The following is a 16,338-nucleotide window of genomic DNA, read 5'->3' as shown; positions in this document are numbered from 1 at the left end:
GGAAGGCTTGCAGGTAATTGCAAACAGGAGATAGCTTGATTAAAACCATACTGTTTGTGAGTAGGCAAGTAGCCACAGCAATCCTGGAAACACTCGTGACACTAAGTGACCAGCCATAAGTTGAGAACTATCTGTAAGTGTGAGACAGTTGCCAAGCATCCAGATCATGATCATGATCATATGATCATGGTGATTGTGTGACTATCATAGATTTGAGGACTTTTTGTAACTTTTTATGTGCTACTATAAACATATTGTTGAAGGTTGAGGACTAATTATAATATGCCTTCATCTGCATCTTAAGTGTCTTTAAAAAAAACAACTTTAGTAAAGATTATAATTGCAACAATAAAAATATAAATTAAAAAGTAGAAAGGAGAGGGAGGGAGGGAGGGAGGGAGGGAGGGAGGGAAGGAAGGAAGGAAGGAAGGAAGGAAGGAAGGAAGGAAGGAAGGAAGGAAGGAAGGAAGGAAGGGATTTGCAACCTACATCACAAGTATAAATAATTTTGGCAATTTTTCACCTCTTCTTAATTTGTAACCAATGAATTCTTCATCCCACATCCCATCTCTTATATATAAACATATTCATAAAGCATCATCATTTCAAACCTGGTTCCAGAAAGTTCATCAAGAGTTGCCAGTAATAACACATATTTTAACTTTGATCAAATAGACCAATTTTATATTCCTTTCTTTTTCTAGCAATCTTAATCTCTAGCCCATTCAAGTAATGTCATATAGGACTTGATTACTTTTCTTCTTTTTTTTTTTACCCCTTCTCACAAAATTCACCCAAGCTTTAACAAACATCTTTTGCAAATCTAATATAAAAGTATTAAGCAGGTCATTTTTAAAATTTATTATTTGTAATTTCTTTTTGAGTTTTTAACGTATCAACTGATTTCTTTTGTATGCCCAATGAAACATGTTTTTCCATATCATCCTTGCAGCTTGTGATTTATAGATCCACTTTCAGTGCTGATGCTTCATTCCACTCAGTTTGTCTTGTCAGACAAAACTTATTCCTCTTCTGCCATTTCTTTCCCACAAACTATTCACAGAAGCAAACATTGCAAGTGACACTTGATATTAACTTCTGATTCCATTTTTCCAAAATATCCATTAGTATTTCCAGTGTTATGATATTTAATCAGGTTTATGTATTCTTCTCCTTTAATTAAAATCTTTAGTTCCCTCTAGTGTTCAACTTTTTAAAAAACTATTTACATCTTTTTTTGTTATAGAAAAATATGCAAATCACCATTCTTTATAATTAACTCCAAGATCTTATTTAAAATTTATCTGCATGCCCAATCCATTTATAACTATATAAAATCAAAGTCTTAATTGCCTTTTTTCTATTCAATTTTTTTTAATTCTTAAGCTTTTAGTTAAAATTTGTTTCATTAAAGTTTGAAAGCACTTACCTGGTATTTTCAGCCTTATCAATCCAAAGGTTTCTAATAGCTGAAAAAAGTTAGCAATTTCCAAATGAGATTAGAAAATGAAGTATGGAAATGTAGTGTCCTTTTAAAGGCACCATTTGTGGTTTGAACAGGATGGCTATTCCAACAACTCCCAGTGCTCAAAATTGGTTGGAGATTGCTGTCTTGAGGTCTCCTTAGGAGTAGCAACGATCTATAGTACTTGTGGGCAATCTCCCATCCTCTTAAGAGGCGTGGTGGCTCAGTGGCTTAATGATGCTGAAGATGGTCTCTGCTCCAGCAGTTTGAATCCTAGCACTATGTAGCATGGTGAGTTTCCATCACTCACCCCAGCTTCTGCTCACCTAGCAGTTTGAAAGCATGTTCTGTACAAGTAGATAAATAGGTACCCATTTTTGTGGGGCAAAGCCAGAGCTTTGTGTGGCAGTTAGAATCCTACTGTCACTGAACCTTCCTGGTTGTGACGCTCATTTGTGAGGCAGCTTTCATGGAAGGAGAAGGACCTTGGATGATGCTGCAGAAAAAGCCACTTGCCTTTCTCTCTGGTGCGAAGTTAGCTTGCCTCTTGTGGTGCATGGTGGAAAGAGCATAAGCATGTACCTAACAGAGCTGGTAAACAGACAGCCAATTATTATTCTGCATTAGCATTGTAGTCTCCTGGCTAATATAACAATGCCATATGCTAAAAAAATAAATCCCATCCTCTCTTTGTCAGAGAAGTATGAAGAGCCAGTCTATTCACCAGCTCTTCATTCTTCACACAGTCATCGGCTCTGCTTTTCACAAAGCTGTCTTTAGTCCACAATTTCTTCCTCTGGAAGCCCTGTGTTACAATGTCTGTCTGAAGCTGAAATAACCCAAGAATAGCTTAAGGTGCTCGAGTATGGATGTGAAGTTTTCTCTACTTTTTAACATGTGCAGAGCAGGAAACATAGGATGTGTTGATACACTCCATGGAGGTAGCTGGAAATGATGCATTTCACGCTAGCAATCTTGTGGCTCCAAGTAGTTCTGCTAGTTTCCTGTGGGCTCACACTCTTCAGTTTGGTTCCTGTCCCTTAGTTTTCTTTTGGCTGTAATAAAAACAGGATCTCTTGCTTCGGCAGCCTGATTTTAAAAAGTGGATTTGTGAAATCTAGAGCACAAAGCCTAGAAACCGACCAGTCTGTGTCTGAAATGGATTATAATTCAAAGTGTAAATTGAAAAATTCAGCTCTTGTACTTCTGCAGCCTGCCTGGCAGAGAATTCCCTTCCCTCCTTGCTTCCTTTCCTCTTGTGATGTTGTTAGGATAATTTATAGCTTCTCCACCAATCCTCACAGTAAACCCCTTTTCTCAACTCTTAACACTTCAGTAGCACTTATCCACTGGCTGCATCTTGTCTGCACAAATCTGGAGGACCACTAGATACCAGCAAAGAGATAAGCCAAAGTTTCAAGGAATCGCAACAAACAAATCATTCAGCAGTGCAATGGGAAAGAAAAAAAGCACAGTGCATACAATGGCCAGGGAATTGCGCATTGCCACTGGAGAAGGTCTTTCACATGCTGAATGATGTAGGGCATGGTTGGAATTTCAGTTGAGAGAACCATCTTCCACATCAACCAGCCCTCAAAATGTTACACATTAAAGTTACATAGACAGCAGTACAGCAGGAGCCCATTCAGAAAACAGAGTATGGGTACCCTTCAGGAAAGCAAGATTTAGGGTGACACAATTTCTTGCTGACTCCAGAAAGGGAGGGGAGCATATAAGCTACCTGTATAGATGTGACCAGGATACAAAACTAAGTGGCTCTTTTAATAATGAAATTTTATTTGAAAAACAAATGCCAAAACAAATAAGCAACTGCTATTTGATACACAATTTATGTATATTTTCTACAAAATATTCAAAAAGCATTCCTTTACAGTCTATTGCACTTCTTTTTTTTTTAATCGAAAAAGTTTTTCAAATACAATTTTTCCCCCTTTTTCCCCCCTCCTCCCTAAACCCCCCTCCCCCTCCCCTCCCCCTGTGGCTTCTTCAAAATAAAACCCAAATTCATAACAGATTATATAATACTTTACCATCCCCTTGCTCCATCCCCCATATGCTGACCCTTTCTTTCTAATAATATTATTATATCCCCCTTATACATTTCAAAATAACATTCTGCTATAACATTATATAATAACTCCTAATTTAGCATAATATTATTATATCTCCCAGTTTAGCAATTTCTGCTCATAATCTACCCTTTTTCTGCCCCCCCATACATGTATCTCTTAAATCAAATCTTTTATGTATATTAATATAACATTTCAAAGCAACCTTCCACTATAAGACTATATAATAAATCCTAATTTAACGTTTATTCAATTCATAGTCTACCCATTTCCTCCACCCCCATCGATATATCTCTTAACTCAAATCTTTTACATATATTCATATCTAAACATAATATCCCTTTTCTTAAATTAAACATCCAATAAGCTAACCTGTCTCCACCCACTTTCCTACAAGACTACCATACTTAATAATTCTTAATATCTTTATTCTTCTGCCCACACCACTAAAAAATATTCCCTTATGTAAATAAAATCCTCTTAAAAAAGACTTTAAACTTGTAATCCATATGATATCTTCTGTAATGTCTTTCAGCTGGATTGTTAACTCCATCACCCATGTTAGGGTAACATCACATCCTAATTCCAACAGTATGTTCGGTATCTTCAATTACCATCTGCCCCCATCAATAACAAATATCTTCTAAAAAAAAAAAAAAACACCCGAGTGACTTTATATTTGTATTCCATATAGTGTCTATAGTGGTGTCTTACATCCAAATTATTAATTCCAACCACCGTAATAGAGTAACAGCCAGATCATCTGCGTGCCCCAATTCCATAGCTCTCTCGTCTTGTAGCTTAGCATAAACATAGTACATTTATCAAAGAATCCAAAAAAAAAAAAGAGTCTATTGCACTTCTTTATCAAATCTGAAGACCAGGAATGTTACCACACTATGACTTTTTCTAAAATAGATCCAAAAATCCACAGTAATAATTGTCTCTCACACTTCTCAAATACCATTTCCCCCTCCCCTTAGAAATCCCAACATTAAGGTACTCATTTCAAAGACTGTCACACTGGTATGTCTCTAAAGAAAGTAGGTTACTGGATAACTAAATGCAAAGCACATTATTCACAACAGCCAGCAATGTTGTGGAGCACATTTACTTCTCTATTAGCAGTAAAACTAAGAACTGGTACAAAGAAAGTGATGAAGAAGAGCTATAAAAAGGTCTGTGAGAATATTTTCCACATGCACAGACTTGCAGTGAACCCTATATATACATGTAAAGAAGAAAACTAATGTGCATTACAGAACTTACATTCTGAAAGTATGTTGTTCTACATTCTTAAATACTGTTTGTTCTGAAATTTTCCAGAACATTCTGAGCATACTGTATGTACACATAACTGCAAAAATGTTTTACTTGTCATGGAACATCACTCCCTGGGAACATACGTGTTTGGTTTTCTTAATAAATCATAGTTTATGTTTTTAGGATTTATGAAAGACTCGGGCAACTACAGCTTCTTTAACACAGTATCAATGCAGTACTAAGTCAAAACAATCTATGGGGTAACCTGATAAATAAAATTGCTCTGATGCAAAATAGTATATTACAGAAATTTGTTTCCATCCTGTGTTCTTGACACTCATTTTGTATTGTATAAAATATGTAGAATATTTAAGAAAAATTATTTTTCCTACAGCAAAGAATTCAAACATTAATAAAGTCCAGATTCCGTTGTTAAAACATCCAGTGCTTTTTTGTTGTACTTGTTTTAGTATTTCTCTTTAGTTGCAAGTTTGTTTGCTTTTATTGTACACTGTACTTGCCTAGTTCTTACAGCAAATTTTAGCAATCCATGATGCAATGAGGGTTTTGTTTTTCAGCCAGCTTTATCACAGACCCTGCCTGACTCTGGTTAGGGCCAAATGAGATGACTAGCCCAAAGTCACCCAGCTGGCTTCTGTGCCTAAAGGAGAACTAGAACTCAGGTCTCCATATTTAATCACTACATGATACTGGTTCTTATTTAGGCTCTTTCGTATTATCGGTATACAGATAGTCCTCGAGTTATGATAAATGGGACCAGAACTTCTGTTGCTAAGCAAGGCAGTTATTAAGTGAGTTATGCCTGATTTTACCACCTTTTTTTGCAATGGTTAACCAAATAATTGCAGTTAATTGAATCTGTTGTTAAGATTCAAATCTGGCTTCCACCCATTAACTTTGTTTGTTAGAAGCCGGCTGGAAAGTAAATGGTGATTACATGACCATGGGACACTGCAACCATCATAAATACAAGGATGGTTGCCAAGTGCACAAATTTTGAGCATGTTATTGTGGGGACACTGCAATAGTCTTTAAGTGCAAAGTCCATTTGTAATCACTTTTTTCAGTGACTTTGCAACTTTGAACAGTTGCTAAATGAATGGTTGCAAGTTGAAGACTACCTGTTCAGTATTCTTCCAGCATAATTTCTGAAAATTTTTGGAATAAGAAAAGTATGCATGTCCTTGTGTGCATATATATGTATACAAACACATACTTACACAGATGTCATTATATTTAAAGGAATTCCTGGGTACAGTAAGCAGAGGACTGCCATATGCACAGAATGAATAGTGGCAAAAGATCTGTTTTTAAAACTGGGATAATAATACAAGACATTAAAAGATTTCACTCCCAATTAGAAGATTTTATTCCTTCAAATATTGAACTCTATCCCAATGTGTGCTGACAGCTTTACAAGCAAATAGAGCATTAAAAAACCCCACATGATTAGATGAATCCTGAACACACAGTTTCAAAGTCATACCCTCCACTGCACCCCAAAAAACAACATATTTGTGCAGGTACCTGAAAAAGACAGGAAAATAACAAAGGCTTGAAAGTGCTTCTATGATCCAGCAAAAAATTAGCTGTACTTTCTGATTCAAATGTAGGAGAGAAGAAAGAACATGAATAATTTTGGAAAGGAAAGGGAGAAGGAAATGTCTGAGGCAAATGAATAACAAAAAGCCAAAAGAAGTGAGATTAGACCCTGAACAAGCAAGTGAAAGAGAAGGCAAAAGCATAAATATAAAAAGAAATGGCAATGAGGAAAAACAAGGGGTTTTGGAACAGGAAAAAATGTTCCAAGATGCAACTAATGGATTCTGTTTAATGCAAACATTCAACTGGTGCTTATATCGATTCTTTCAATGCAAGAGATGCTCTGAACACATACTCCATCTTACTATAGCACCCTCTGCATTTTTGTGCAGCTGGCTGGTTCAAAGAAAACTAAACTATATCGTAACTAAATTCACATTTGCTAATGCATCCTAACTTCACTTTTCTGTAGGCTGAAATATATGTGATTTTTTTTTTGTTTATTTCCTTGGGTATGCTGTTGAAATACCCAAATAGCTTTTGAGGATACTTTGGGTCAAAGCTCAGCTGACTTTACAAAGCTTAAACTCACTTAATTCAGTTTTAGGTTCAGACCTCATTTCACTGTGATTTCATTAAGAAACATACAAAAACTCTAATTGACAAAACGTTATAAATGAACAATGGGGTCATCTTTTTGACTATCAAACCTTCAGGCTGCTGTTAAACAAAAGCCAGACTATTTAATTTTAACATTAAAAACTGCATCTGTGTTAACCTCACATGAGAAAGCTACACAATTCCTTCAACTAACAGTTTTCTTCTCACTAAATGAGAGGTTCAACATGATCCAATTAGGAAATGGTAGGATTGTTCAAAGCATTTTATTGCACCGAAACTAAAAAGGGTTTTGTTTTCCTCACAATCTAATTCAAATTAAGGAATGCATTTCATTTTAGTTTTAAAATGAACATAGGAAGAGCTGTGTTCACATACTATTTCCCTTCTGAGTAGCTCACAAGACCATAGGCAACCCTAACATTTCAAAAAGAGAAGTCTGCAAATATAATATCTAAAAGCTAAAATGCAACAATCAGTTTATACTACTATAAATAGTTCTATTTATCTTCAAAAAATATTGTAGACAGAAGTCCTCCAAAAGTGGCTATCAACAGTACAATAAAATAAAAACACATAGAAAAGCCAGCATTGATCAGTTTAACCCATATATTAAAAATCAACAGTACAGTTAATATCAGAACAGCTTAATTAAACCCACTTAAAGAAAAGACCAGAAAGAACCAATACAGTATTTAGGACCTTGGATATATGAAGTTTCTATAGTAACCCCTTATCCCCTTGTGAGGACAAGACACTCTTTTGATCAGCTAAAGCAAAGATGGACAAGTAACAACAGCCAGTTATTGAACTTAATAAGCAGGTTGGTTGGCACGAATGAAAGCAGTCCTTGAGATTGATTGGACAAACACTTGTCCAATAATGATCAGAAACACTTGGACAGCTGTACTTATGACAACTGAAATCTCCTAATTGTCTTCACTGTAGCCCCAGGTAGCCTGAACTGCAGTCCTATATGGGCTATCTTTATAATATGGATAGGTAAGGTATGTCCATCCTTACATCTGGGACATTTGCCAACATCATTTTTGGAGACTAAAACATTCCTGGATGAAAATTTTCTCTTTATAAATACTTGGAACTCAGGACAGCATGATTAAACAAAATGAGGGCAATGGTGTGATGTCCTTTTTCATTTTATAAAGTGGGATCATTCAACTTCCAGGTCACCCAACATGCAAAGACTGCCCAAAAAGATACAGCTGCTACTTATCTCTGTCTGGCCAAATAAGAAACAACCACTAACTCCTAATTTTTCTCAACATGAATGGGTGCCTTTATCTAGCCTTTTCCTTTGGAAATGGACAATGTACCACAATATTAAAGCTTAGTTTTAAAAGAAATCCAATTTTAAAGAAAACTTTGCACGAGTGTGTTCCAGATATTAATATTAAGTGGAATTTTATAATAATTGGAGGATTTATTAATGTGGATTGGAAGGTAACTTTTCTACAGCATATATAATTGAACTTTGTAATATCTACTTAGGAGAGCAAGGAAAGAATTGTTCCAGAGAGGATTAGTGTATCTCTCTCTCTCTAAAATAGAAACAGAATAATTGCATTGTTCCTTACTTTCTAGTTAGAAGCATAAGAGAAGAAAATGAAGATGCACTTTCCTAGTCCTATTTTCAGTATCTTTGAAGGGTAAGAATTCTTTTACAGCTTTCTACATGAAGTATCTTCTTCTGCGGGACTTTATTTATTTTAAGGAGGACCCCTTTTAACTTACCTGGGTAGGATGCAGCCATTTAAGAGGTCGCTCCTCTAATGGATTTGAATGAGAGGAAAACCAGGATTTTACCTTCAAGCCTTTCTCTTTTCACAATCCACTGACTCCAGAAGCAGCAAGGCAGGCAAGGCTGTGGGAGGATGTTTTCCCGTTTCAGCATTTTGTGCCCATCAGATCAATAGCCAGAGGCTGCCTCCTCCCGCGCGAAGGAGGACCTGCCTGTCAGAAGCAGCCTGAGCTCTCTCACCCCTCCTCCCGCCCTCCTCATAGCTGGGCGTTTGGGGTTTTTTGTTGTTTTTTTTTTTGCTACCGCTTGTCACACGAACCAGCCGCTCACTCACCGCCTGTGATCTGTGCAGGGCCAAAGCACAGCGCCAATTGGAACCACAAGACCACCAGGGAGAGTTTAGACTGGCAACGCTGAAACAGCGGTGGAGGCGGCGGCGGCAGCGGCTGCTCTAGGAACGGATCCCGGCTGTTCGGGTTCATTCCATGATACATCTTTCATCCGCAAAGGGCATCCGGATTGAAACGGTCTGCAAACAGAGCAGGCAATCTGCTTTAGCGTGGGAGTGGGGGGGGGAGGGGGTAGAAGGAGGGGGCAGTTTCCTCCGCGCAACTCCCCCCCCCACTCAGAATCTTGACGGGAGATGGGGGGGGCACACTTTTCTTGGGCTTCTTGCCCGCAAATGGAACCGAAGCCATCCCCCAACCAAATTACCCCCATTCGGCTCTTCTGCGCTCCCTGCTGGCAGGATGGGAGCACTGCGGTACAAAAAGAAGAAGAGGGGGGAAAAAACCGGTCTCTTAAAACAATTCTTCCCCCGCTTTTCGGGTCTCTCCGGAAATGTGACGGATCCACCTCGGGAAAATGCAATCCTTTGGGGTTTTTTTTTTTTTTTTCTTTTCCCGGCGCAGGGGAAAAAAAAAAGTGCCCGGCGGTAATGGACACGCCGGACCTGTGTCCACGTCCCCCCTGGCTGGCACTCGGGTAGACAACACGACACAGTTTTTCTCCAACTGAACCCCGCCCCCTCCCACCTCCAGTTCCTCCGAAGATACGCTTGGTCATTTGCAAAAGAGCACCTCTGAGTATCTCCTCCTAAGGCAGTATTTAAAAAAAAAAGAAAACCGGGATGGGGGTGGAAGCAACACTGTAAAGTTATTTCCCTTCACGTCGCACCTTCTTTCGCCCCCAACCCCTCCTTCGCGACGAGCCCCAGGATTCGCCTGTCTTTTTTTTTTTTTTTTTTTTTTGCCTTTCCTCCCCGCCCCCCGCCGGCTCTTACAGTGGCTCCTTTAGGCTTGAGGGTCCTTACCTTGAGGGCTGCCTGCCTGCATGGAGCCTCCGTCGTTTCCCCAGCCGGGCTCACCGCGACTCCCGCCCGCCTCCGCCGCACTGCCCTCGGCTGCTTAGCGGAGGAGGACTGAGAGACACTCGCGGCGCGCGCCACCGCTCGCGCTCATCCTACCTGGCTGCAGGGGTGGGCGGGGCGAAGAGCCAAAGGCCCGCGAGGCTCCGGCGCCGGCTGCAGCAGCTGCTGCCAATGAGAAGGCGGAGCGTGCACCTGCTTTTGTGCGCGAGCCGCTTTCCGCGCTCCTTCCCGGGAGGCCCGGGTCTCTCCGCCAGTCTGGCGGGAGGAGTGCAGCAGCCGCGCCGCGTTTTCCCGGTGATAAATGAGCCACGGCGATGGCAGCGGCAGCGGCAACATCAGCAACGTTAAAGAAAAAAATTTCTTTAACTCAAAGCATGGGCGTTTGGGACAGAACTACAATATCTGAATAATAATAATAATAATAATAATAATAATAATAATAATAATAATAATAATAATAATAATAATAATAATAATAATAATCCGGCCATTCCGTGCTAGACAATAGTATCATTGGATGCACTTTAATGGTTGTCCGAATAAAGGCAACCCCAGATAGGGTGACCTGAATTACACCTCTCCACTTCTTGCTCTGGAAGCTGAATCCTGCATGAAAGGGTTGCATCTGCCTCTTTTGGAAAGCGCAGCAGGATCCAGGTGTGCGCTTCTCGAGCCAAAAAAAAAAAAAAAATCACTGGAGAATCGCAGTAAGATAAATGGACCCAACTGGAAAAATGGAAGGTGACGGCCATTTTCCAAAATTGCTATGCGCTTGTAGGGAGAAAAATTTGATTTTTATGGACTTGAATAAGCGGCTTGGAACTAACCTCCATCTTCAGTATTCCCGAAAAGGCCTCAGGAGTGCTGTTGCCACCTTTCCCCAATTTAATAGGCTGATGCACAAGGGCTGGAAGTTCGGTGCTAAGGGAGTCAGCAGCTGGCAGCTAAGGGCTAGCACTTAACAGCACTTTAGTCCGCTGCACCACCGAGGCTCATAAAGCTTATGAGGTTTATCTTGTGGGAGGGACTTCATTTGTTGTGTAAACAAATCTCTTTAACTTTAATTCCCCAAATTAAAGAAGAAAGGGTGGAAACTAATTGTATACATAAATCTCAGCTCTTTTTTTAAAAAAAGTTTTTTTTATTTTTTAGATAAACAAACATTTAATACATCAGTTATTCTTTCCATGTGACATCTCAGTGTTGTCTCCAAAAATTCTTCTTTTTGTTTCTTCTGTGTTCATTCTCGCCCAGTTCATTACAACAGTTCATCACTAACACAATATTCTAATCATAGCACTTTTAATACATAACTATTAATTTAGATCTCAGCTCTTGATCCCTTCAGTTTTACTCTTTCCATCTAAAAAGAATAGCCGAAGCAGTGAATTAAACGTTACAGGCCTAGAAGATTCTGTAATCTGGTGGCTGAAAAACTGTCTCCTGATTTGAAGTTAATTTATGACTTGTAGTATTTATGAAAATTAGACTCAAATGTAGTATTTTGCCTTTAAAGATATGCTGGCAGAAAACTCCCATTTTGAGTAGTTAATAATGTTTATTGCATATTAATCATACATATATACACTAATCATTTTGAATTGCTTTCTATGATAATGTTTGTTAATTTAGGGTTTTTTTACAGTTTGATGTTTAGAATTAAAATGTGGGTTTTTAATGAGTACTATAATGATTATCTGTGCAGTACTAATAGCATTCCAGTGATGTGAACAGAATACATGATTTGCTAAGGTATGAAAAGGGGGGGGGAACCTTTGAAATCTCACAAAATCAAATTGTAGTTATCCAGGTTGAGATTCTGGTGATGAACAGTTGCAGGCCAAATTCTACCATCTCTTATCTGGAAATGCCAGGAACTGACCCTTAGAATCTTCCTGCAGAACATTTGATCTTCTCAGTATTACCAGCTGTGATTTCTACCTGTTCCAGCTGTTCTCATCTCCCAGCCTCAAATATATATAGCTTGTCTATTAGATTTCAAAACATAAGCAATTCTAACATTACTTCTCTCACAGAAAAACTGAAAGTGAACATTCCAGAACTCAGAACCACAGCTTCTGATGCATGAAGAGGCACAAGAGAAGCAATTTAAAAAGTATGGCACAAAATAGTGAGAATTTGGGGGAATGTTGGAATTCTTGATATTAAAGAAAGCAAAACTAAATACAGTCTAATTCATACTTTGGACTTTAGAGTAATGTAAATAGTAATAGAAAGATTTCATATTAGGAGAAATTAATAGGAAAAGGAGCCAAGTTGGAAAAATAGTTGAGAGGGGGGGAGGGGGGGGGAGAGAGATCAAGTAAAAAAATAATACTAAGAATAAAGTAAAAGAAAAACAGTTTTATTGTTGTTTGAATGTTGATTCCTGATTTTATAGTTATTGGCAACGTACAGTGTTAGAAATCTATTAAGTATCCATCTGTTTTAACCATAAACTATGAATTTGGAGAGTTGTATATCATTCAGAAATTGTTGATTGAAGCAGCCCATTGAATAAATGAACATGTTCTAATGAACAAAAAAAAATGAAATAAAATAGATGAAACCAATGTAATAATGCCAAAAGTTTAATGAACTTCTGAAAATCATGCACAACATATACAGAAACTGGAAACGATGAACAGACCTCTTTCTAAACAATACAGTACAGATATAGCATTCTCCACCAGCTGACGCTTCTAAATACTATACCTGAGCATGACCAGTTAGCTATTAATGTGAGTGCAGTTGAAAAATGTCTCAGTTTTTCAACGGACCCGGGACGGCTAAAGAAGAATGGGGATTTACCATAGGACCATGATAAACATTGTCTGCACAGAACATCAGCGAACCATCATAGCTGACCCTGGAAGCTCAGACTACCTTCAACTCTTGATCTTCCAGGTGGCATCTTTGCATTTGAACCCCAGTACTTTCCCCCTTCCATTCCCCCTTCAGTACCATAGCTTCCCTTTTATTTATTTATTTTTCATCTTAAACTGAAATTTTGGAACATTACTACTTTGTTCCCATGCTTTCGTGTTACAGATTGAAAGAACCACCTGTTGCCTATTGTTTGGATTATTGTAGCATCAGAACTATAATAGATCATCAGAAAAAAAGTGTGGGTATGTGAGTGAGAGACAGGGTCTATGTTGGTGCCAAATGAATCACACAGTTGGACCACAGATTATGCATGAACCAGCAATCCTGGGTTAAATGAACAGAGGAAAAGTGTCAAGAACATTGGAACGAATTCAACTCTAGACTGCATTTTCAAGCTAGAGGAATGGAAAGAGCAATATTGTTGCCCTGGTCGAGCTACAGTAATGAACATTCCAAAAAACGGGGAAATAACCAATTAGTTCTTGTGGTAGCCATGTCCAACTGAGCATCAGCCTGGGCCTGTTGCCAACCCATCATAAGCTAGACTTGAATTCCTGAAGTTAAACAGCCGAGACCACTATGGTTGTCAAGCAGCTTAGGCTGAATTACGAAATAAACCCAATAAGATGCACAGTTTTCTGGAGGAAAAATTGGGAGTGCATTAACTTTAGGGTGAATTGCTGTGTATTGAACATAGACAGGTAACATAGATTATTATTATGCCAGGCAAAACAAGAAATATAGCAGTACAGTATTTTTTCTCATATGTATATGTGGACATGTAAAAAAAAACAAACCTAAAGTATGGTATGGTATGGTATATGATATGGTATGGTATGGTATGGTATGGTATGGTATGGTATGGTATGGTATGGTATAGTATACATAGTATGCATACTATTCAGAATTTAGGATTTAAGTTTGAAATGAAATCACAATTTCTTATAGGTATAATATCAGAGGAAAATCAACAAGAAACATCATAATTTAATGAGATGGCTGCTCAGAGCAGGAAGAATAAATTTTGCTCAACATTGGAAGAAAGATACAATTCCAATAATATCTGTTTGGGAACTTAAATTTGGAGAATACACAGCAATGGCAAAACTTTGATACAATTTGCAGCAGTACTTTTTTCAATGTTATATTCAATTTTGGAAGAAAAAGTCAAATAATTTTATGCTTGTAATATCAATATCCAAAATTGTAATTAATATTGATATACTATTTTTTCTCTTGTCTATTTTTCATATTCTAAGTTTTCTAAATATCAGGATATCAATCATCTCCAATTAATATCTAAAAACATCAGCCACTTGAAACAATACAGTGTATCAAGATTTGTTATAACAACGGAGGAAGAAATATAGCATTTATGGGATTTATGACAATATTTCAACTGTGCAGTGTTCTTGGATTTAAGAGGGAAAAACTGCTTGGAGCACACACAGATCTGATATAGCACCTATCAGCTTAAAACAGCTATGGGTTTTTTTTCCTACATCTGCAACACAACCCCAGGAAGCACACATCTGATTTAAGGAGTTGCCAACAGGTGCTACAAGTGTTGCCATGCACACTCCAAAGAACTTCCCTTTGAATCTGAAGCATTGCACAGCTCTACAGAACAATGCAAATGTCAAAAGTCATAAATCGTAAGGGATTTAAAATTTCTGATGATAAGATGCAGAATGCCTATCTTCCAGACACAGATGCTTTGTGCAAATAATGAGGATGAGGATGGTTGGTCTATATAAATGTAGATTAAATATATACACCTGAGCAAATATTCTCTGTACAGGTTCTAGAGTAAAAAGCACACTCAAAATATAGAGCCCAATAAACAGAAAACTATACTATATAAAAGTGTCCTTTTATAGAGACAAATAAGACCACTAAGATCTCAGACTGAAATGCTGCACTGAAACAGTGATATCTCAGGATTTACCAAAAAACACAAGGAAAGAATTCCTTCCTTCCTTCCTTCCTTCCTTCCTTCCTTCCTTCCTTCCTTCCTTCCTTCCTTCCTTCCCCAGAAAAACTGAGCTTGTGAGATGACAGTCAGAGATCTCAACTCTCCCCTCCCACATGTCCTCTGAGTCATATATACAAAGCTCACTTTCCTCTTTTAGTATAGCTATTTGTTATTACCATTGCTACCATCTATGTTCTGGAAAGATACCTTTGGATGATGGCCTCTACTTTAATCATAGAAAGTGATGTAGAGATCCCGCAATCTAGATTTTTATTGGCACAAAGCAAAAAATAAAGGAGATGAAAATGTAGTCAATTCTATAGCTCCACTTCCTAGATCTGAGGTGTGAGGCATATAACTAAGAAAATCAGCCCTCCATTCTTTGGCTGTTGGATCAAAATCCTAAGAATAAAATAATTTTATTAAGGAAAAAAAGGATGTAAAATTCCTTTTATGGTTTTAATTTCTTACATGCAAAACAGTAATAATAAATATGTAATTCTATTAAAATCGCCACATTTCCAAAGACTCTTTCATCAAAATGCTAGAAAGGAAAATATTAATTTGGGGCAGATCACTGAGTGGAAGCAATATATGAAACTGCCACACAGAGCTCCAATAAGCTTCAAACATACAACAGTAAACTTCCATATATAAGATAAGCATTAGAAACAATAAAGATATTGGCTAGCACACAAAAATAAACAATAACCTTACTGTGGTATTAACTAGATAATTAGACCTATGTCTAAGTCACAGTTCCTTTTGAATCAGAAGTCTCTTTCTCATTCAATTCTAACTTTACTTTGATTTTCTGGAAATTCTGGGAACTGAAGATTGGTAGCTTCAACTTTCTCTTCTTTCAATCTTGGCACTTTTATCTTTACAGCCTTTCTGCTTAAATTCTTCCATTTCAAGCAGAGAAAAGCTCTTTTATCTGGACAAGGAAAAATTGATGGGGAGATCTCTTCCTCTCTAAATGAGAAGTACATCACACTCAACCAGATCCTGATTTGGAACAGCAACATTGTCTCTTGGCCATCTGCAATAAGGCTGGGAGAGTGCTACACTCACACTAGTTGTCCTGGGTGAGAATGTTCCATGTCTTCTTTTTCCTCCCTGATCCTACTACTCCATGCGAGGAAGGGGTTATACAGAGTAAGCCTAAAAGTCATAAGGGAACACAGTCCAGTAGCAAGTGGCCTGGTCAAAGCTTGTATACTTTTTGTGTTTTGAAACATTGCTGAAATACTAAAACCCCAAGTGGAGGCAAAGTTAAGCATTCAACTTGCAAATATAAGAACTGATTTATAGTGACAGCTGGTCATATTTAATTTCTGGCATGTG

At 37.9% G+C, this 16,338-nt stretch overlaps 1 protein-coding gene across 4 annotated transcripts in view; it reads right to left on the bottom strand.

The window, feature by feature from the left end:
• SUSD4 (sushi domain containing 4) overlaps positions 1–10,435 on the bottom strand; it is a 67,571-nt gene extending 57,136 nt beyond the window's left edge. Inside the window, exons 1-3 of one of the 4 annotated variants that reach the window (XM_087883160.1) lie at positions 10,071–10,225; positions 9,093–9,287; positions 8,752–8,881 (exon numbers count right to left, since the gene is read on the bottom strand). In XM_087883160.1, coding sequence (XP_087739286.1) covers positions 8,752–8,770 — 19 coding nt within the window. In that variant the 5' untranslated portion in view covers positions 8,771–8,881; positions 9,093–9,287; positions 10,071–10,225. Of the gene's footprint in view, positions 1–8,751; positions 8,882–9,092; positions 9,288–10,070 lie in introns of all 4 variants that reach the window. The other 3 variants (XM_087883161.1, XM_034427892.2, XM_034427896.2) reach the window with 3 other exon arrangements.
• Between the last annotated feature and the right edge of the window lie 5,903 nt (positions 10,436–16,338).

This window comes from Pantherophis guttatus, chromosome 1, assembly GCF_059756535.1.
Source record: "Pantherophis guttatus breed Tessera chromosome 1, ASM5975653v1, whole genome shotgun sequence".
In the NCBI taxonomy this organism is placed as follows: domain Eukaryota; kingdom Metazoa; phylum Chordata; class Lepidosauria; order Squamata; family Colubridae; genus Pantherophis; species Pantherophis guttatus.
This window is presented reverse-complemented; position numbering and strand designations above follow the sequence as displayed.